Here is a 22,474-nt window from a genome sequence, read left to right as displayed (position 1 = left end):
GGGTTGCCAATGGGAACCTTTCCTCACTGTTGTTTCATCACAACACCTCGGGAGGGCTGAAAAGTGAGCTCCAGTGCCTCAATGCCACCACCCACTCTCATGCAGGCATGCCCAAACTGCAATGCTATTTTCTAAAGGAGACAGACTATGTACATGCAAGCTCCCAATAGTGACAGCGGCAATCCTGCCTACTAAGGCTGAGAAATTAATCAAAATTAGATAAATGCATTATGTCTTACACTGCAATTTTCAGATCACAGAAGGTGCTATATTTCTTTAGCCTGAAATGTGTGTTAAAATACCAGTTTAATTAAAAAAAAGCAGCAGAAATTTTTATGCCCTACACATTATGAAAACAGTCTAGTGCCAATTTCTTTTAGAATAGTTTACAAAAAGTCCTACTTTCCTTGTTTTTGTATGTTTTTCTTAATCAAAATGAGACTGACTTAAAAAAATGATCATTCCCTTTGATACAGCAGTTAATAATGAATTTGCAATATGAATACAAATAATCACAATTGTTTTTTGTTTGTTTGTTTGTTTGTTTGTTTGTTTTTTTCCAAAATTGAGCCCAGGTTTAATCTATGTAATATTGTAGATAGCATCTTTGTATAGCGCCAATTCATAACTGAAGTTTTCTCAAGACTATTTAAAAGGGGGCAGCTCTAGACTGTATCTGACGTAGCCTATTATTATAAAGACCAGCACTAATCACCATGAACTTCGCAGTAGCAGTATTTAACTTCACTACAGTGGCAAAAAAAAAACAACTTTCTGTTTGATAGGCAGGAATCTCAACCAGAACTAAAGGCATGTTGACAGCTGTCTGTGGAAGCCACGCTGGAGTTGGAAAAATTGCAGGGGGTACTGGGCAGGAAGAGAGAAGAGGGGGATGCAGAAAGAAGGACAAGAGCAACAAGGGGTGTAATGGTACGGAAAAATTTCAGGTCGGTACATACCTCGGTTTTGAAGTCACGGTTCGATACGTTTTCGGTACGGCGATTAAAATGAATAAATAACAGGTTTTTGAAAAATTTTAAATTGTATCAAAATAAATAGGCTGAATAAATCACATTCAAATTATTAATAATTCTGCAACTTCCTTCCAAAAGGTGAATAAAAATATTAATAAATACATTTGTGAATTACTAGGTTATTTTAATTGGTATACTGACATATTTATACCCATTCTTTATAGGGGTGTAAATCACCAGTTTCATCACGATACGATACGATATGATTCTCACAGATTGACTTAGAGGCCTGTGATCAATATCAGACGATATTGTGAACCCATTTACCACAATCTGTTATTTTTTCACATAAAGGAAATAAACACAGTATTGATACGTTTTGAGAATTTTATTTCCAAGTATTTAAGGCATTTACATGAAAAACATTCTTTAACAAAGTGAACAAATGCTTGTGTTTCACTTTAAAGTGCTGCAGTTGTCAGTTTTAAATGCAGTGTTTATTCAGCATTGTGACTCGTGGCTGGGTGGAAACTGTCAACCAAGCGTGTGGGGCGACTTTCAAAATTAAAGCATAAGGTAAAAATGATGATGGATATCGATTATTATACTTTCAATCGATCTGACAGAATCATTGCTCAAACAATCGATATATCGATCCAGATTGATGAATCGTTACACCCCTAATTCTTTAAACACAAAAATTTGTGAATTACTAGGTTATTTATATTGACATACTGACATATTTATACCCATTCTTTAAACACAAAAATTTCCCAGCCAACACATGCACATGTATCCATTCAGTACACGTCTGTGCCGTACTGAGAGGCCCATACTGAATGGGTACGGTATGAATGCACATACATTTACAGACCTATTCTTTTATGCTTATTTTCATTAATGTGCTCTGTCCCTTTTTAATGAATAAATAAGCTCTGTGCTAGCCAGACTGGGCTGTTGCTCTACCTCCCCCTACTACCTAAAGGAGTAGCCCCATGTAAAACAAAGATAGTCCCTTCTTTATTTCAGTAAAAATCTATAACTTAACGTTTACATGTTTTTACAAAAGTGAAATATCTTTTGTTTTTACTTTCTATGTGAGTTTGGTTCAACACTATCACTGTAAACACAAGCAAACATATGCTTTCTACTTGTTCTACTTTTTGGAGCTAAATAGGGTTTGAGCACCAGCCTCAAAGCAAGGACCCTATTGAATTTTAACTTACTTTTTACCATTTTACCCCAATCTTTGTTTTTACTGGTTATTTTGCACTGACTCGTGTTTTTTGTCTCTGCTTAACGAGTCAAATCCTTATTGAATTACCATTTAAATTTTGTTGATATACCGGTCTTTCTTTATTTACATTTTATTCTAGACTCTCTGGACCTGGAGATGATTTTACTGACTGTCTCCTGTTGTTTATTTGTTGTGTTGCAGGGATTTCCTTCCCCGTGGCTCTGGGATTGTGACCCGTCGTCCTTTGGTTCTGCAGCTCATGAACTGTCCCACAGGTAAACTCACCTCACCTGTAAACCCCTCAGAGGGTTTATTGATGCATGATGCACATGAACTGGCAATGATGAATAAAGTCTCTGAAGACTGTAAGAGTTTTTGAAGATATGACAAGCACATAGGTGAAGAAAACATGTTTTTTAGGCAGGAAGTTGTAATGCATTTTTCCTCTGTTGATTCTGTTGGATTTGGGTTGAATGCAGCATCTTGTGGTCAGTAAAAGAATTGCATTTTAAAGACATTTTCATGCTCTATTCTAGTTGACCTTTTGTTTCACGTCAAACTTTCAATAACACAAAGCCAACTTTTTCATAATGATGTTTATTTCTTAGTTTAAGAAAATTGAAAGAAAAAGCAGTTTTAGATCTGAAAGGCATGAAAGTCATTTTCTCATCTGGGATCACTGCGTCCTTATTTTACTGTAGTTAAACTTCATTAGGTTGATGCAGTGTCTGCAAGTACGCCTTTTTGCACAGCTTCACCGTGCAGCTAAGGAATTAATTAAAGTTAATTTGACACAGTCATGGCTGCTGCTTTAACATGTGGAAGAGCTTTACACATCGCTCTCCAAGAATATTATAGCCTCTTGAACATTCTGCTCCTGATTATTGCTACTGCTGTGTCATTTGTATAGCACATTTAAAAACAGCATGAGCCAACCAAAGTGCTTCACAGAGAAAGGCAAGATACAAATAAACATACAGTATATCCGTATGGTTAACTGAACTGACAAGGCACCGTCACCTCTGAGTCCGAGGGATGACCAGACTGATCAGAGGATCAGAGTGACTGTAGTGGAGTGTAGAGGATTAAAAAGTCAGATAAATAAGAAGGAGCTAAACCATGGAGGGATATAAAAGAATAATAACATTTTAAAATGACTTCCAAACTGGATGGGGAGCCAGTGGAGGGAGGAGGGAACAGGGGTGAGGGTTCTTAGCTGGAGGAAGCAGCGTCTCATCACACAGTTGATTTGTTTTTCAAAATTCAATGATGAGTCAAAGACCACACCAAAGGTTGGTTTTTTTGCACACCAAAGCTTTTTTTTTACACTCTGACAGTGGGCTACTATTATTTGGAATTTGGGTGGTGAGAGCAAATGGGCCAAAGAGGAGTACTTTAGGCATGTTTGGGCTGCATAAAGGCGTAAATGTGACAAGTAAGCTGCCTTGGGGAACCACTGGGTGGGAAGGAAGATTGACACAACTCCAGTCATGCTCTGGATGTCCTTGCATATCACCAGGCGCATTGGAAATGTATCTGAAAAACGAAGAAAATCCACACCTGTAGGGTGGCGTACAGGTGGATGTGATGAGGTAGCCATGAGCCCCTGGTCGTGCTGTAGAGGTTCCAGAGGCCTCAAAAAATACTTGTGGTCTCCAAGTGTATCAGAAGGGGTTAAAAAGCCTAGGCAAAAGAGATGATATTGAACTTGAACTTGGCTGCTGGGCAATAGATGTGTGGACATGTGTCAGGCTTGACTCTGGCCACCCTCCCACCTCTCTCTAGCCCTGGATTGTGGCTCATTGGGCCCCATCATTAATCCTTAGCGCCCTACATGCCTTAAACTTAGGCACATGAATGTATCTGAGTGTTGTCGACATAGCAGTGAAAGATATGTTATGTTTCCTCTTAAAGAAGCCCAGTAGCAGCATGTCAGGAGAGAACAAGAGTAATATGAAGACTGTTATCTTGCTGACTTGATGCACAAATGATGTGAAAGATAATCTGTGTATTAATCTGATAAATGCTTTTTACTTGCTCTTCAGAATTGAAGTTAGTGATGATGGTCTAAAGTTTTGTGGGTATAATGTCAAAAGAGGCTGCTACAATTTAATTCAGCACATATTGCTGATAAAAAAAAAAATATATTAACTAACAAGTTGGTTTAACTGGTCAATAAATTCTTGGTGCCCCTTGTTTGTTTCTGAGGAGGAAATGTCCCACAGCACGTAATAAACCTTAACAATAATACACAGCAGAATAATCAGGATCTCAGTGTGAAACATTCATGGAAAAATCAACCAACTCAAAGTCAAATTAATTTAATAATTTCGTCAGTTTCATACCTGATGATGATCTAGTCTTATAGTTTTTATTTTTATCTGGTATTTTTGACATTTAATTTTCTAATTAGTATATGTCGTTTTGGTTAAAATCTTTATTAACTCTGAATCTATGATGTCTCCCTATGTCTCCATCACATCCATTTTATCACACATCTAAACTGATGAATTTTCCTTCTCTATCTCCAGAATATGCGGAGTTTCTTCACTGTAAGGGCAAAAAGTTTACAGATTTTGATGAAGTCCGGCAGGAGATTGAGGCAGAAACGGATCGAATCACCGGAGCCAACAAGGGCATCTCTCCTGTCCCCATAAACCTGCGTGTCTACTCCCCTCACGGTGAGAGTGATAAATCCTTACTCAGACCTCTAGTATTTGTGGTGCATTTCATCTTATTTTCACTGTCTGAAAAAGCTTTTTATTTACATGCCATACATCTGAATAAGCGTTGTTTTTAAATTAGCTCAGCTGAGTCATCCTTGTATTTTTCCTCATCCAAGTGCTGAACCTTACGCTGGTGGATCTGCCGGGGATGACCAAGGTGCCGGTGGGCGACCAGCCGGCAGACATCGAGGCCCAGATCAGAGACATGCTGATGCAGTTCGTCACTAAAGAGAACTGCCTGATGCTCGCCGTGTCTCCGGCCAACTCGGATTTGGCAAACTCTGACGCTTTAAAGATTGCCAAAGAGGTCGACCCTCAGGGTGAGTGTGTGGTCACAGACACAAACTCACACAGACAGGGTAGTAAAGGAAAGTTACAACGGGGTGTCTAAATAAAATGATAGGAACTATACTGAAGGGGAACTTTCACTTCACATTTCATTACTTTTATTTATATTTAATTTCAATCTCTCTTTAGAAATGGTGCTAGGGATGGGTGTCAACTGAGGGGGGAATGAATGTTTCTGCGCAACTATGAAAATTTAATGTAGCACTACAGCTTTAATTGCAAAAATAAATCTTAAAGTCAAGATTACAAAGTACAAATTCTAGTTCCAAAAAAGTTGGGGCACAGCGTAAAATGTGAATAACAACAGAATTTGATTATTTGTGAATGCTTTTCAACCTATATTCAACTGAAATGACAAAATGTCAAATGACAGACTTTATCTTTTGTGTGTGTGTGTGTGTGTGGGGGGGGGGGGGGGTGTCACTTGCACATCTGTAAAAACACCATTAATACTGAGAGGTAACTGGTGGAAATATCTGTGTTGTGTTTATAAAGATGTTGAAAGGATACTGCAACACTGAGAGTCTCTAAATGATTAGGAGACAAAAACCTCCATGAAACTTCACAGCCCACTCCAGATCCTGCACAAAATAAAAATACGTTGGACCTATTAGCTTTAAATTATGTGCACATAGGTTAGATGAATATAATGCCCATGTAAACAAGCTTAACTTGCCGTGTGTGGCAAACTAGTGTCTTTGACTTTCAAATAACTTAGTATACAAGAAATTTAAAGCACATCAGTGTGCAAAAAAATATGCATCAAAATTTAACATAACAGATATAATTTTGGACAAAACTATGGGCACTCACCTCTCCCACTGGGATTTATACAAAAGGGGCAAGGGGAGGATGCAAAAGAAAAAAGAAACAGACAAATGCCAGGCAATTGTGGGGAATTATAACCAACAGTATTAATATACACTGCCTGACCAAGAATTGAAAATTGGAAATAATTTTGTTTTCAAAACTTCAATAATTAGTAGCTTTAGACTCTTACAATGCCAGATGAAAAGGTGATGAGATACAGATAATTATGAACCTGTCCCAACTTTTTTGAAAATGTTGAAGGCATCAAATTCAGATGTGTCTGTTCTAACAAAAAATACTTTGTCATTGTGCAACAGAATATACCGTAAGTTGAGAACCATTTTCAAATCACTGGCTTTTGTTTTCGTTCATTAGTAGGGGTTAATACATCTGGTATGAATGACACTGACATGAAAAGCTTCATGTTGTCAATATGCATCTAAATATTTGCTATGAATGCAAAAACATGCAATTGTCACTTTCTATAAAATTCAGTGATCAATTGTGGGAATGAAAGATTAATCATTTGACAGCTCCAGTTGAAAACTGTCATCAGTATTTCTCAGTATTTTACAAGACTTTACATCATTTATTTATATAGCATTTTAACATATTTTCTGTTGGTTTTTGGGCTTTTATCGTACTAATTGTGGTACGTTTATGTAGGTATGAGGACCATCGGTGTAATCACCAAGCTGGACCTGATGGATGAGGGAACAGATGCCAAGGACATCCTGGAGAATAAGCTGCTTCCACTCAGGAGGGGTGAGCGCACACACACACACAGACACACAAACCTGCACACAGCACTGGTTCTCTTTACTTTAGGGCCCTGCAGTGACCCTCTGTTTCCCTCTTGTGGTAACACGGCAGCTGCACTCAGAAACTCTCCAACCGCTAAAAAATCAAAAAGCAGAAGAAGGACGGAGGGCTGGTGGGATGAATAAAAATTAACTGTGTAAGAAATCAAAAGACAGACAGGAAAAAAAGAGGAAGAGTTGGAAAGGGGAAAGAGGGAATGAAGAGGAGAAGAGGAAAAGAGCGTCCTGGAAAAGAGCTTGCATGCATCTTATGAGCTGCCCTTTTTTGCAATGTGCTGATGCAGCGATTTTCTTTTCCATTTGCACTTGGTTAGAACCCAGGCATGTGCTTTTGAATATTTTCCATGTCTTTTTGTTTTTCTATGTTTTTTTTCTCTCTCCCCCATCTCCCCTCCTCTCTCTTCTCCCTCTCTGTCTAGTGCTGTGTGGATGTTCACATTTACAAGGCTGCTGGCTCGGCGTTGCATTAGTTATAGAGCATGAAACGGCCTTTAACTGAGTGATGCATGAGAAAACTTAACTGGAGGTGAAACAGGATCTACGTGACCTGAACTCTCCTCTTGTTTTTCTTTTTCTGTCTTAAAAAGCTGGGCACACACATGCAGACATTTATTCTTTTAATTCCTCCTTACCCTCCTTCTTTCCTCTATTCAGAATTATTATAGAGCTTTTCTGTAATCCCTGAAATGTGGTTTTCCTCTGCTAAATGTTATTAAACATGGTTTTAAGCGGTTTGGTCAAGGAGGGCTTGTACTTTTCTGGTTTGGCCTTTTTAACTTAGTTGATATTTAAAAGACTGAGAGCTCAGCTCAATCCCAGTAATTGCGCCAAGGCGAGTTCTTCCAGTTAAATCCCCCGTCAGACTCCAAATATTCAATTTGCTTAAACTATTCCAGGAAGTAATAAAAATGTTTGCACCTGGTTTTCTGCAACATTTCCAGAATGTTTTAAACCCTCTTCCCTGTTGTGTCCAGGTTACATCGGTGTGGTGAACAGGAGTCAGAAGGATATAGATGGTAAGAAGGATATCAATGCTGCTATGGCTGCTGAGAGGAAGTTCTTCCTCACTCATCCTAGCTACAGACACCTGGCTGAACGTATGGGCACCCCCTACCTCCAGAAAGTCCTCAATCAGGTGGGTTAATGAGAGAAAGAAAGAAACAGTCCAAGTCCAACCTTCACGCGTTACAATGTAGAAATCTAATTTCACTTTGACATCAAATAAGGGGTGTTTTTTAGTCAAAATAGCCAAAATATATTGATTTTATTGATTTATAAAATCAATAAAAGGGCAAAACATCAAAGGGGTTCAATAATTTTCATAGGCACTGTTTGTTTTGCTGCTCCGATTTGTCCACAACTTCATGAAACTTATGCTTGACTATACTGTACTTCCTTGTTTCGACTTTTTTGGCAGTGCTACTGCATTAATTATGTAAACAAACATTTTGATAAGAGGAATTCCTTATTCCTATCAACATTCCTGTTCCTTATAAATAATAATGATATCTCTATTCATAATTTCCTATTGTAGTTTCCTTACAGCCCACAGGAGACATGTCCTGGATGATGTAGCAAAATACAACATTTTTCTCCCATTGCCCTGTTCTTATTTTCCTTTCTGTTGCTCACATTGACATCGGCAAGGAACAAGGAGAGAGGGAGATGAGCAGGAACCAAAGAGTGTCTGACAGGAAGACTGACTGAAATTTTCTCCACTTTTCTCACTCATAGAGCTTGTTAGCTTGTTTTACAGAGTAGAAATAGTGGTGCATGAATACTATCTATATCTGTTTTTGAATAATTATGCTTTGACTTTTGTTGATACTGAGGCAAAACCATGTGTCTCACATCGTCAAAGGCTCGTCAGCACAAAGTACAAAACCTTTGTTTCCCAGCATTCAAAATAAAAGCACAAGATGTCATATTTTTTAGAAAGTGAAAACTGACATTTACAGGGCAGTGAATATAGTGCACAATGGACTGCCAGTATTTTTGCATGCTGTTAAGACATAATAATAACCTTACACTGGATTGGTTTTACTAACTTTTATTCACTTAATGTGAATTAAAAGATGGATTTTGAGTGAAATATTTATCTAGCTTAAATGGTGGAGTTTAGATATTTCAGTAAAGTCCAAGTGACCTAAAGAGTCTATCTTTTGACCCCTGCAGCAACTGACCAACCACATCCGGGACACCCTGCCGGGTCTACGGGCCAAACTGCAGAGTCAGCTCCTATCCATAGAGAAGGAAGTGGAGGAGTACAAGAACTTCAGACCTGACGATCCATCCCGCAAGACCAAGGCTCTTCTCCAGTGAGTAGATACAAATAAAGGATAGACTTTAAGATATATACGGGCTCACTGATGTCTCCGTCTGTGCAGGATGGTGCAGCAGTTCTCTGTGGACTTTGAGAAGTGTATCGAAGGCTCTGGAGATCAGATTGACACAGCTGAGCTTTCAGGTGGTGCCAGGATCAACCGCATCTTCCATGAGCGCTTCCCCTTTGAACTGGTCAAGGTGTGTGTTAGCCACGTGTGTTTGTGTTTGTTTTTTCCAGTTAGAATCAGTAAAGTTTTGATTTCTGATGAAAAAAAAATTTCAAGTACCAGTCTTAAATATCAAAGCTTTGAACCAGTGCTTCATAACTGGTCTAATATCTGGACCCACTACCTCCTTCTCAACAACAATGCCAAATTTCGTACATTTTGAAACCAAAATTAAATGTTTGGTAGGAAAATTGTGGCAGATTTGACTTTATGTGGAACAAAAGACTTCTTGCCACATACTTTCTTTTAAGCACACATTTGTGACCCAATGAAAGTGGCCACTTTTGAATCCTGACCCACCAGTTGAGAACAAATACTTTAAACCTTATTTTACAAGTGGATATGTCATCTCCAAAACAGCCACTATTGCACTAATCAGATCATTTAAAAAAAGGCGGACTATTCCTGTCACTGTTGAACAAAGAAGTCTTAAACTGAAGCATAGCCAGCTGAGATGCCAAAAAGAGGTTGAAGTGGTTCAGGCATCTTATCAGGATGCATCCTGGATGCCTCCTGGATGCCTCCTGGATGCCTCCCTTGCCCGACCAACTGAGAGGAGATCTAGAGGTAGACTCAAAACTTGCTGGAGGGATTATAGAATATATCCCTTCCAGCCTGGGAATGCCACTGGGGTCTCCCAGGAGGGGTCAGATAAAGTAGTAGGTATTGGATTGTCTGGATCAACTTGCTTGTCCTGTCGCTGGATTAAAAAGGATAAAGGAAAGGAACATCTTCTATCTGTCAGAATAATGCTGAATTACTTATCATTTCATATCTGTGCATAGTTTTTGACTTTGTAACTTGCAGTATAGTTTAAGTAGCTTTTTAGATAATAGACATTTGGATAATTTCACAGAAAGATATATAAATTTAAAAAGTGGCCTAGTTGTTAAGGCACACCCCATTTACGTGGACAGCCCGGGTTCAGGTCCAGCCTGTGGCTCCTTTTGGCATGTTCCTCCCCACTTTACTCATTCCTGTTTCTAGCCCTATCCACTGTCCTCCTCTGTGAATTAAGGCATAAAACGTTTAAAAATATATCTTTAGTAATAGTGGCATTAGTTGGAATGCTGACACAACTGAAACTTTCCCTTGGCCCACCAAAATAGTAAACAAAATACATTATGCTCCTGTTTTTCTGAAATTTACCTCTCCACCATGATTAGCTTGGAGTAAGATTTAGCCCATGCATAGAATCTGCAAGCCATGGTGATTTTGGAGATGCAAAGATTTGGGCCAACGCCAGTAATATATTGTGTTACATTTTTTTTTCTTTAGATTTTTTAAACAATGCACGATGAAAATTAACAGGGGGATACGAAGAGAAGAACAAGCTAACAAACAAACATATGATGTGGTTACATGGAGTTTCTCGCAGTTCAAAATCACACTGACAGGATAAGAAGACCATAAATATTCACATAATGGGAACAGTTTGATATATGCAGAAGGACCCTATGCAATTAAAGATATATCATTTCAAGAGATCGCATCATTGCAGAGACAACAATAACAAACCGTACCTAGCCGTCAACCCAGAGATCTTCTGTCAGTGTCCCAGTGTCCATTAAGACACTCATTAAAGTGTTTTAGGAGACTAGCTGCTCTGTCCTTGTTGGGCAGGTCAGGCTACTCTAAGGTCACTCTAAATGTCACATATTTCATCCCTTTAAGACAAGTTTATATTAGTCTCGAAGTTCCCTTAAACATGCCTGTGAAGTTTGTTGCTGAAAAAACATTCCAGTATTGGATTTTTGCATGTTTAAAAACCTCTCTGTTTCAGCCCTGCTCAGAACGAGCTGTTTCTGTGTCTGCGGTTTTAAATGTTAATGAGCTGGCTGACTCCGCCCCTGACCCCACCCCTTTCAGAAAATGGATGTGGCTCTCCTGACCCTCTTCTGAGCTGCCAGCTCAGAGGAGGGTCAGGAGAGGAGGGCGGAACTTTCTTCCTAGTGGGGACGGCGATCCGAACCTGGGGGCGGGGCTAACTCCCCACATGACATCACAGGGGGATAATCTGAGAATGGCTTGTTTCAGCATACATTTTCTGAAACGTGGAGAAAGATAGAGGATTTTCTGATTCTTTGGGGGATTGTGGACAGGCCAGGGGCACATATTTTTCTTAGAAAAGCCTTAAAAGTGTATTTTACATAATATGTGTCCTTTGAAGGCTTGGACTTTCCCCAAACAGATGAAATAATGAGCCATAGATAACCATACTTATTCCACTTTAACTATGCAACTCTGACAGGAGTCACATAAGCTCGGCATAATACCTTACCTTATGTTGAGTAATCTTTTACCTAACACATTTGGATAAATGCAGAACAGATCTCCATATGGAAGTCCACTGTGAGGAAGAAAGGGTCGTCTAAAGGTCACACTCTTTAGCCTCCTGTTAGTATTACACTGTTTAAACACACCACTTGTAATAATGAATCAGCTAATCTAATGCAGCGACAAAGTTGATGACAGCATTTAAATCACTGTAGGGCTGTAACTTTTGTTTTCTGGAAAGCTCTTCATGTCTAACTAAACTTGGTAACACATTAAACATTGTTTGAGACTCACTTTTCTGTCCGTCTGATCTTTCCTTTGAAAATAATGGAAGAAATAACGAGTGATTATTCTCAATCTTTACAACCCCAGGGAAAGCAGCCTTAATGTAACTCTTTGTGGCAGAAATTTTCAATAACAAAAACATCAGATTTTTGCAGGCTTTGGCAAAACCACTAAACCATAAACATGTCTGTTACTAGCCGTAAATATTTATGCACTAAAGATTCATCCAAAAATTCCTTGGAACATTTATCAGACTTGTGGTTATTTCCATTTTGTTCTTTTTGTTCTGTATTGATTTGTGGCAATATGGCCTGTTTAGTCAGCAGAAAAGATATTTCAGAGTGTTTGTTTGACATAAAACATTCATATCCCAGTAAAAGATTGATTCACAGCGACTGAAAATGTGGTCAGAGTAAGATTTTAGATCTGTGTACAAGTATTGTCGATTGGATTCTGATAAAATGAAGGAAGAAAATGGTTATTCTGGGCTTTTCTCCCCCAAACAATGGTTGCTTTCTTCCCTCTCTTTAGTTTATCTTCTTTGTCACATTTTACCTCCTTTCCCACATCCTTCTACGTCACCCAAACATCTATAAAACGACTCTCATTTACTGTAAATCTTCCATCCTTTCTTAACATTTTCTCTCAGCACCAACCCTCTCTCTCAGCTCATCCATATTTCTTCTCTGTCCTCTCTCACCCTCCCTCTGTGGATATAAAACTTAGTGTCTGTGAATGAAGCCTTAAAAAGTAGCGTGTCGACTTCCTGCTGCGTGGACAGAGCAGGTTGTTTCCAAGCCAGAAGCTTGACTTATAAAAGAGAAAACTATGATATTTTAGATTTTTATAGAACATGCTTTGAGAAAATTATGGATCTTTGATGTGGGAAAGCTGAACAGAAGGAGAGACGGTGTCTGTATCTAATCCTCCCTGTTGTCTCTGTCTGTTTCTTGTAGATGGAGTTTGATGAGAAAGAGCTCCGCAAGGAGATCAGCTACGCCATCAAGAACATTCACGGAATCAGGCACGTCCGCCCTCAAGCTCACCCCTCTTTTCGTCCCTGCTTCCCTCCCCTCTTTAACTCCCCTCCTCTTCTCATCTGAGTCACCTCTGCCGGCCAGACAGCTTCTAACTGTCTTTGCTAATCTAATCACAAAGACCTCCATACTTAGATTACATGCTTTCTTGAATACTAATGACATCAGTTGGGATCAGATGGGGGACTACGTCTTGAGTGGAACTTGTTTTTGTGACCTTGCAGTCTGTTTTTATTTTATATTTTCCCATCATATTGGTGTCTTTCTGTCTCACAGATCTGTTATCCAAAGATAAGTGTCCCAATGAAACCTTGATTCCAAAAACATTTAGTCCTCTGTGAAAATATACAAAATACTAGAGATGTTCTGATGCTATTTTCCAATATCCTGTTGACTGATAGTATCCCTCCAAAACCAGCAGACTAAAAAAAAATTATCATGCCCCCAAAAAACCCCATATGTTCTCTTAATATAAAGTTTTACAACCAGAATTCCAAAAAAGTTGGGGCACTGTGTAAAATACAAATAAAACCAGAATGCAGTGATTTTCAAATCTCATAAACCCATATTTAAAGTTCAGTAGAACATAAACAACATATCAGATGTTCAAACTGAGACATTTTACCATTTCATGAAAACTTTTAGCTTGTTTTGAGTTTGGTGGTAGCAGCATCTCTCAAAAAAGTAGGGACGGGGCAAGAAAAAGGCTGGAAAAGTAAGTGGAACCAGTGAAAAACAGGTGGAGTGTTTTACTGCTTATTAGGTTAATTGGCAGCAGGTCAGTAACATGACTGGGAATTAAAGAAGCTTTGTAGAGAGGCAGAGTCTCTCAGAGGTAAAGATGGGAAGAGGTTAACCAGTCTTTGAAAAACTGCATTAAAACATTGTGGAATAACTTTGGGAAAATGTTCCTAAACATTAAATTGAAGACTTTGAATCTACATTACATAATATCATCTGAAGATTCAAAGAATCTGGAGAAATCTCTGCGTGCAAGAGACATAGCTCAAGGTCAGTATTGGATGCACATGATCTTTGGGCCCTCAGGGAGTACTGCATTAAAAACAGGCATGATTCTGTACTGGAAGTCACTGCATATGCTCAGGAACACTTCCAGAAATCATTGTCTGTCAACACAGTTGGCTGTACCATCCACAAATAAGCAAAGAAGAAGCTGTATGTGAACATGATACAGAAATACCACCGTCTCCTCTGGGCCAAAGCTCAATGGCAAAATGGAAAACTGTTCTGTGGTCAGATGAATCCAAATTCTAATTCTTCTTGGAAACCATGGATGAGTATCCTGAAAACTTAAGAGAAGAGGGAGTATCCGGCTTGTTATCACTGCACAGTTCAAAGGCTTGCATCTCTGATGGTATGGGGGTTGCATTAGTGCCTATGGTGTGGACAGCTTACACATCTGGAAAGGCACTACCAGTTCTGAAAAGTATAAAGAGGTTTTAGAGCAACATATACTCCCATCCAGACAATGTCTCTTTCAGAGAAGGCCTTGCATATTTCAGAAAGACAATGCAAAACCACATCCTGCATCCATCACAACAGCATGGCTTCACAGTAGAAGAGTCTGGTACTGAACTGGCCTGCCTGCAGTCCAGACCTTTCACTGGTAGACAACATTTGGTGCATCATGAACAAATAATTCAGCAAAAAGAGCCATGACTATTGACAAGAATGGGACAGCATTCCTCTCCCAAAACTCAAGAAACAAGTCTGCTCACTTCCAACATGTTAACAGATAATAGAAGAGGGGATGCTACACAATTGTAAAAACGGCCCTGTCCCTCTCAAAATGAGCTAATATTTTTAATTATGATGAAATGTCTTAGTTTAAACATCTAGTTCTATTGTGAATAGAATATGGGTTCATGAGATTTGCAAACTATTGCATTCTCTTTTATTTTCTTTTGACACAGCGCCTCAACTTTTTTGGAATTGGGGTTGTGAATTACATTCCTAACACTTCCTTAGCCTTTGAGTGAAATGACTGAATATTTTCCAAACATATGCAAAAAGATCTTAGAATGACATTAATCACATGCTATCTTGTTCTTTGATTTTGCCTCAGTACTTAATATTTCTTCAAAATTTAGCTTTGGACAGTTTTCATAGTTTCATTCCCTTTCTCTTTCTTTGTGTTTCTTTGTGTTTGTGTTTGGAGTAAAAGCTCATAAAACTGAGGATAATTCTTAACAATTAACGTTCTTCTCTTCACCCAACCCTCCTCCCCATATCTGTTTTTTTCTCTCAACCATCCCCCTCTTCTTTTTTTTGGCTCTTTGGCTGGTTTTCTCTGTTCTGTCGGGCAGAACTGGCCTCTTCACCCCGGACATGGCCTTTGAGACCATTGTGAAAAGGCAGATTGGGAAGATTAAAGAGCCTTGCACCAAATGTGTGGACATGGTCATTTCTGAGCTAGTCAGTACGGTTAGGGCGTGTACTAAGAAGGTAAACAAAGAGACTAAATAGTGGAAAGCACTTTTGTTGTTTTAAACCCTCATCTGCAAAGTCCCTCTGCTGTTCACTCCCTTTGACTGTAACCACCCGGCTCGCTCCAGCCCTCGCTGTTTCTTGGGACGGCGAGGGGTCTCCTGGAATGACAGGGTGGGCTGCGGTGTACCTGCCTGCCTGCCTACTTGACCGCTTCGGAGGTGTTTGGCTGGACAGGCTGGCCATGGCAGAAAGCTGTGCTGAATAAACCCAGTGTGGAGGCTGAGCAGTCATCTATATATGGTTGCCTGTCAAAGATTTAATGTCAAAGCTGCCTCAGGAGTTATGTGTATAAATCTGATTAAAAGGATTTCTGCAAATGAGTCAAGAAGGAAAATGGAAAATTAGAGGTGCTCTACGACTGAGTGGTTTTTCATGCCTGAATTGTCAGCATGGGTTATTCTTTTTGACCAACTCAAAGCAGAGTTATGATTACTTTTGTAGATGCATGAAGTTTGAAATGCAAGATTATAAAAAGGCTGTAGGGGCAAACTAACGCAACATGACAGTGTAGAGAATACATAGGTTCATACAACTTGATCAAACATGTTATATTGTTTCATTGACCTGGTTTGCTATTTCATCTACCTAAATTGATTCGGTAAAGGCTGTATTAAATGACACAAATTTGGCTGGACTTTTACCAAATTGCATCATTGCAGCCCATTATAAACGTCAGGCCCAAATATAAACTGGAGTGACAGATGTAGTGTGACATTAACAATAATGCTTCCAGGATGCTCCATGACCCCTCAACAAGCCTGACATGTCAGCTTTTTTCTTACATCTTCCCTCCCTCTTCTTACATTTTCCCCTTTGAGCATTATTTCCTTGTATCTTAGATAAGCTGCATGGATAAAAGTTATAATTCACAGCAAATTGGCACGCTCTTATTGATAAAATCCTAACGTTATAGGCCTAAACACACTTTCTCTTACCCAAAGATCACTGTATAAACCAGTGGTACTCTTTCCTTGGAGAACCCCCTACTTGTAGCGTAAAAAATGGCGAGCCCCCCAGGACCAACATGGACATAAAAAATAGCATTGCTGTAAAAGATCAGGATCAACTTTTTTGTTATAAAACCCCAATAAAACAGGCTCATACACATTCGTCACAACCAAAAGATTAATATACTAACCATCCAGTAAGTGTTAAATGATTTTAGTTAACTTTGACAACCTCAGAGCAGACAAAGCCCCCTGAAATCTTTGTCGCCCCCAGGGCGCCGGACCCCAGGTTGGAAACCAATTACTATCCATTCATTCATATATCTAGTTACATGAGCAAATCTAAAAATGATAACGTTAGAGTGGACATAGCCTTGAACCCCCACTAAAATCTCTGATGCCCAAATTCCAGATTTGGAGCCCATGCTCTAGTTTAACAGCCTGACCTGATGACAACAGTATGTACCCTAATGCTATCCACTCAGATAGCATTTACTTCCTAACTACAAAATTAAATGTATAAATAGAAAGAAATGAATGATAACTCGCCGGATTAATTGCAAATAGTCCATAGTAGAAATGGTAGTCAAAACTGAAAGTCCGAGGCACTCTGACGTGATAAATATCCTTTATTAACCAGGAATATTTATGCGCTTTGATTCACCACCAGTCACGAATCTGGCAAGTCACTCTTTCATTTTTTGCTGTTGCAAGTTTGTTCGCCCAGTCATCCTCCTCTCTCAACATTAAACATATATCTGAATCTAAACCAACCAGAGGGATTATTATACAGTTCCCCAAAATCAGCATCTTTCCCTTCCAGAGGGCCTTCTGTTTAATAAAACAAAGCTAGCTTAGCTAGCTTAACTGGGCTAATTGTCTTGACCTGTTATCGCAATCATATCTGAAGTTGTATTTGAAGAATACTCAGTCCATATTGTCTTGCTCTTGATGCATAGGGATGAGTCCACAATCATTATTTTTTGTTTTCTTCCATTTAGAGCTCAACATCTCTACACACTCTTTATCCCGCCTCCCTGACGCCCTTTGAACTCGAGCACACTCATAAAGACAGTCATGAGGAGAGCATGCAGAGATTGGTCAAGATCACATTTGCAGTGTTGACAAGCAGCATTTGACAAGATTGTTTTTTTTTCTTTCTTGGTCGTCATGCGACATCATGCCAGGGTTAAAGACAAACAATGATATAGTTTGATCTTGCCACAAGATATTACAAGTATTTTTTGTGCAAGATATCCATTTAGAACAAGCTATAACATGTATTTTGTTTGCATTTTGTTTCTAAAAATTCCAGACTTTTGCTCAAGAATTTGCTCAAGAAATATTTAAATGGACAAGATACTCTTTAACTGACTTCATCTTGTTTGCAAAAGAAAATATTTTGTTCAGACAAGATGCAGTATCTTGTTTGCACATGATTATTTTGTTTGCATAGGCTACTTACTTTTTAAAACGTCTTTTTGCATTGGCAAAAGTTATCTTAAGTATCTTGTTCACACAAGATACTAAATGTAACTTGTTCCAATAAGACAATTATTGGATTGAAACTGCCTTCTTTTAATCTTGTTTTCCTATGTTTCTCACAAATTAGAATTTTAAGTTAGCCTTTCTTGCACATTTTAATCTTGTTAATGCAACTTAATATCTTCTTCATGCAAGATAATATCTTGTTCTAACAAGTGATTTAAAAGGCAAGTTAATAAAAACATTGGTTATTGCAAGCAAAAATTTTGATTTCACAAGTTATCTTGTTTGTGCAATTGATAATCTTGTTCCTCAAGTTATTATCTTGCTTGCACATCGAGTGTGTTAAATTGTGATGTGTCCATTCTCCCTCAAAGTTGGTGTTTAGTTTTATTGGCATGTGGTTTGAGTTTGTCCCTTTACTGCAGCCTCTTTACAAGTTTTGTCATGAAGAAAAGATTATCATCACCTTTGATTCCAAGTCGGCCATCTTTACTTTTACATGTTAGGAGAATTATTTGTCTGTTATTCAGAGTCCCTGGCAACCATATTGGATGACCTCAGCATCCAGACTTTCTTGTATGTGTGAGGCTGCAGCTGTGCACCTGCAGCAGACAGGAGCCATGACGATTACATTTTAACTGCTCCTCAACGGGCCTCAGGGCCTGCTCTCTCAGCTACGCTGGTTTGTGAGTGTGGCCAGAGAAAGAGCAGTAGTCTGTATCCAGATTGATCCGCTGTGACCAAACAATTTTAACAGCGGTTGGAGCAGAAACAACCTGGAGGCCTTGGGATCATAAATGTTATGGTTACACTCCCACCAGAAGTCAGAGGAGAAGGAAGGACGGGTGGAATACGGGTCAACACCAGGAGGGATCGGGGTCTTTTGGCTGAATGTCGGAGGTGCACAGCTGCGGTCTCGCACTATGTTGCTTGGAGTTTTTTGGCTGATGGTGGAGTTGTGCAGGCTGGGAGCTCCCTCTTTTTCATCCTCTTCCTCTTATCTCTTCTTTCTGTTTTCTCTTTACTGATAGAGAGATTCCAGCGCTGTCTTGTTTTAGAATGGCTTCGGGGAAATCAAATGTCTCACTTGCATTTTCTTCCTTCTGTGCTGTTTATCCCTCCAAACCCCCGCACCTCTCCTCGTCTTTATCTACAATCTGCTGTTTCTTCTGTTCCACCTCCAATTTTTTTTAACCTCCCTTGTCTCTGATTTGTTTTTTCCCTCACCATCTGTTTTTACTCTTTTTGATTTCATATCCCCACCTTCATTTCTCCCTTTTCTTTACCCATCTTGCAACTCCTCATTTGTTACCTTCATTTCTACTCTTTCTCCAACTTTTTATCTTCGGTTTTTTGTTTTACTCCTCTCCCCCGTGCTGCCTGTTTATCCCTACAGGACGGGGCTCTTCACCCCTGACCTTGCCTTTGAGGCCATAGTGAAAAAGCAGATCCAAAAGCTGAAGGAGCCCACACTGAAGTGTGTAGATATGGTTGTGAGTGAACTCACCTCCACCATACAAAAGTGTAGTCAAAAGGTAAAACCCTAACAAGAGCAAAGACAGTTTTTCTGTTAATTATATGTGTAGGTGTAGACCGGTGGCTGGACTTCAGTTATAGTGATATTAGGTGTTACAAGAGGCAAAAAAAAATCATTTCAACGGCTTCCTTTCAGTATTTCTTTGTACAATCTTTAACTAAAGCTAAACAAATAGCCAAACCTAAAATTTAGAAATGATTTAAGTTCAACGAAACTAAACTTAAATGACCTGTGACCATTGAAATATCAGCAAAAAGAGTCTTTTTGGTCAGGACACAAGCAAATCTGTCAGCTGGCCTGCAAGGGAGGGTGGCACAGATCAGATACATTTTATATAATGGACATTTTAATTTTGTAATTATCATGAGATTAACCTTTGATGCCTGATGACTCAAATAATAGCCAGAAAATTCTAATTTTTTGAAACTGAAATGTTTATTTAACCTTCTACCAAAATCTAAAAAAGGAAAAATTGCCACAGAATTTAGCATATATTTGTTTTTTGTGTATCACATTTGATACATTAGGCATACTGGCAATTGATAATCCACTGGAGGGCATTTTTATTATTTATCAGATTGTATTTAAAATGTTTTTAAGTAATTCATGGATCATGTTGATTAGATAGAGGTCTCATAAAATATGATACAATAGGCATTTAGGGGTTAAACTAGCAACATTTTTAACCAAAATTTTAATGGATTAAATTTTAAATTATGTAATTTTACCTAAATATTGACTCTAGCATTTAGGTGTAGTTAGACCGAAATATTTTCTTCTTTCCAAAAATGTTAAATAGAAAAATAAAAATCAAAGACTTGTGATTTGCATCTATTTGGAAACATAGATGTGTTGTTGATTTATGCTTTTTTAAATAAAATATTTTATTTAACCGTACAGTTAGCAAAAAGCAGATCACAGACTATTTGCATTAACATAAAATCAAACTGACCTATTCAAAAAAAAAAAAAAAAATGTAGGTTTGCATTGCTTTTTTTTTTTTTTTTTTTTTCTTTTTTAAATCAGGGACTCTTTGAGCAGGTACTTACAACTTAAGCTAAGCCTCTTTAAAGTTTCATCTTGAAAAATATTTTCTTTGTTTTTTACAGATTATTTATTCCTTATATGTGTATTGTGAAATGGAATTTCTCCTTTTTTCCCCTGTAAATATGTCCAGTATGACGTGGCCAAAAGTGCCAACCTACTGATGCTCTATGCATTCTGGTGGGATCTATCATTAAAAAACAGAAGCATACCTTCACCATTTGTGGGAAAAAACTAAAATATAAACAATAATAGGCTATATGAATACAAAAATGTAATGCTCCATCCAGCAGAAATCGGTCTATCCTTACTCCAGATTCTTCTAGGCGCCTATATAACCTACAGTTTAAGTAAACTTTCTTTGCAATTTGTTTTTTTTATCAATAAGTGGCCCCCTTTTAAAAATGTCAAAAGTTGTACTTCTCAACCAGGATGTAATGCAAGTTACTGACATGAAGAGATCTAAAAACCTTTTATTGAGACTCATATTGCTTTTGTCTTTGTCAGTATGGTTTAATACATTGGAGTGACTGATTGTGTAGTTCCACTCTGACTAATTAACCAACTTTGTTCATCATTTTATTTCTCTTTTTATTTCTCTTTCATCCTCTCCATCCTGTTGTCCTTTAACCCTTTAAAACCTGCTGCTTCCTCGCAGAGCAAAATAAACCAGAAAAAGAGCGTGACCTCCTTTGGATTTCTCTTCTCAGTCACACTTTTATCCTGATTTTACTTTCAAAAACTGAATTTAAAGTTTGTGATGTGGTTGGGAAAATCCATAAAGGGGTCAGTTTAAAGTCTTCCTCCATCACCCTCTCTCACATCCTTAACTCCCTTCCTCCCATCCTCTGCACTCCTTTGCATTGCATGTTGGTCTGAATTTGAATGCGTCTGCCTGCTGCCTTGGTTGTTAAAAACATATTTTCTGCTGTCAGTTTTGTGTTTGAGTGTCACGTTTCGTGACTCTTCATCGGATATTGAATCCCTTTGTACTCCTTCAGCTTACAATGCATCTTTTATAGCACAGAATATACACATTTAAATTCCATCGTCTACACAATTTTTAGATAACAATTCAGGAAATGCCTTGAATTGTGAATGTAATGAATTAAAGCATACTTTCACATAATTACCACTTGAAAGCTATGCCTTTCCTGTGACTCAAAGACTTCAAGAGCTTCACTGAAGGCTGAATAAATTTAGCCTGCTAAGCTAACCCTGTGTTGTAATCCATCTGTGCTTGTAAAACCTAGGACACTTTTGTCAAACATGTTAAATAGTAGTAAAGAAACATGTGTTGATTATATTTCAAAAGACCGAGGCTAAAGCTAGCTCCCTGATAATACTAACACTACTAAAGCTAGCCCCATAACTATGTTGTAACCTCTATTACCAGCCATGCTTTAAAAAACTTTTATTAAATCTTTTTTATATCAAACGTATAAAACAGTATTCAAATTGTGTTTGATACATTTAAAAAGACTGGAGCTAAGGTCAGTCTTTAAAATAAAAAAACAGCATATAACTTAGCTGTAATTGTAGCTAGCTTGCTTGGTAAACTGCTGTAATCTCTATTTCCAGCTGGGCTTTCAAAACTTATATTAAACTAATTTTAGGTCAAACATGTAAAACAATTTTAAGTAAAAGTTTTTTGATTATAAAGACTGAAGCTAAAGCTAGCTCCCTGATAAACAGTTGGCGTAGCCTTCAGCTGTTGTTGTGTCTTGCTAGCTTACTAAGCCAATTCCATAACTATGTTTAAACCTATCTCCAGCTCAAAACTCTTCTGTGTCAAACATGCAATACAGTTGTTTACGGAAGCTGATTAGGGCCATTTTTGATGAAGAAAATAATTTTGGGCAAGTTGAGATTAAAGTCGA

General features: G+C 38.3%; 1 protein-coding gene across 1 annotated transcript in view; it reads left to right on the top strand.

The window, feature by feature from the left end:
• The window catches only part of dnm1a (dynamin 1a), an 88,976-nt gene that overhangs the window by 17,364 nt on the left and 49,138 nt on the right, over positions 1-22,474 (top strand). Inside the window, exons 2-10 of the mRNA XM_041811674.1 lie at positions 2,413-2,486; positions 4,743-4,892; positions 5,054-5,257; positions 6,762-6,860; positions 7,891-8,051; positions 9,092-9,234; positions 9,304-9,439; positions 12,987-13,054; positions 15,395-15,533. Coding sequence (XP_041667608.1) covers positions 2,413-2,486; positions 4,743-4,892; positions 5,054-5,257; positions 6,762-6,860; positions 7,891-8,051; positions 9,092-9,234; positions 9,304-9,439; positions 12,987-13,054; positions 15,395-15,533 — 1,174 coding nt within the window. The remainder of the gene's footprint in view (positions 1-2,412; positions 2,487-4,742; positions 4,893-5,053; positions 5,258-6,761; positions 6,861-7,890; positions 8,052-9,091; positions 9,235-9,303; positions 9,440-12,986; positions 13,055-15,394; positions 15,534-22,474) is intronic.

This window comes from Cheilinus undulatus, linkage group 17 (assembly GCF_018320785.1).
Source record: "Cheilinus undulatus linkage group 17, ASM1832078v1, whole genome shotgun sequence".
Lineage (NCBI taxonomy): Eukaryota > Metazoa > Chordata > Actinopteri > Labriformes > Labridae > Cheilinus > Cheilinus undulatus.
This window is presented reverse-complemented; position numbering and strand designations above follow the sequence as displayed.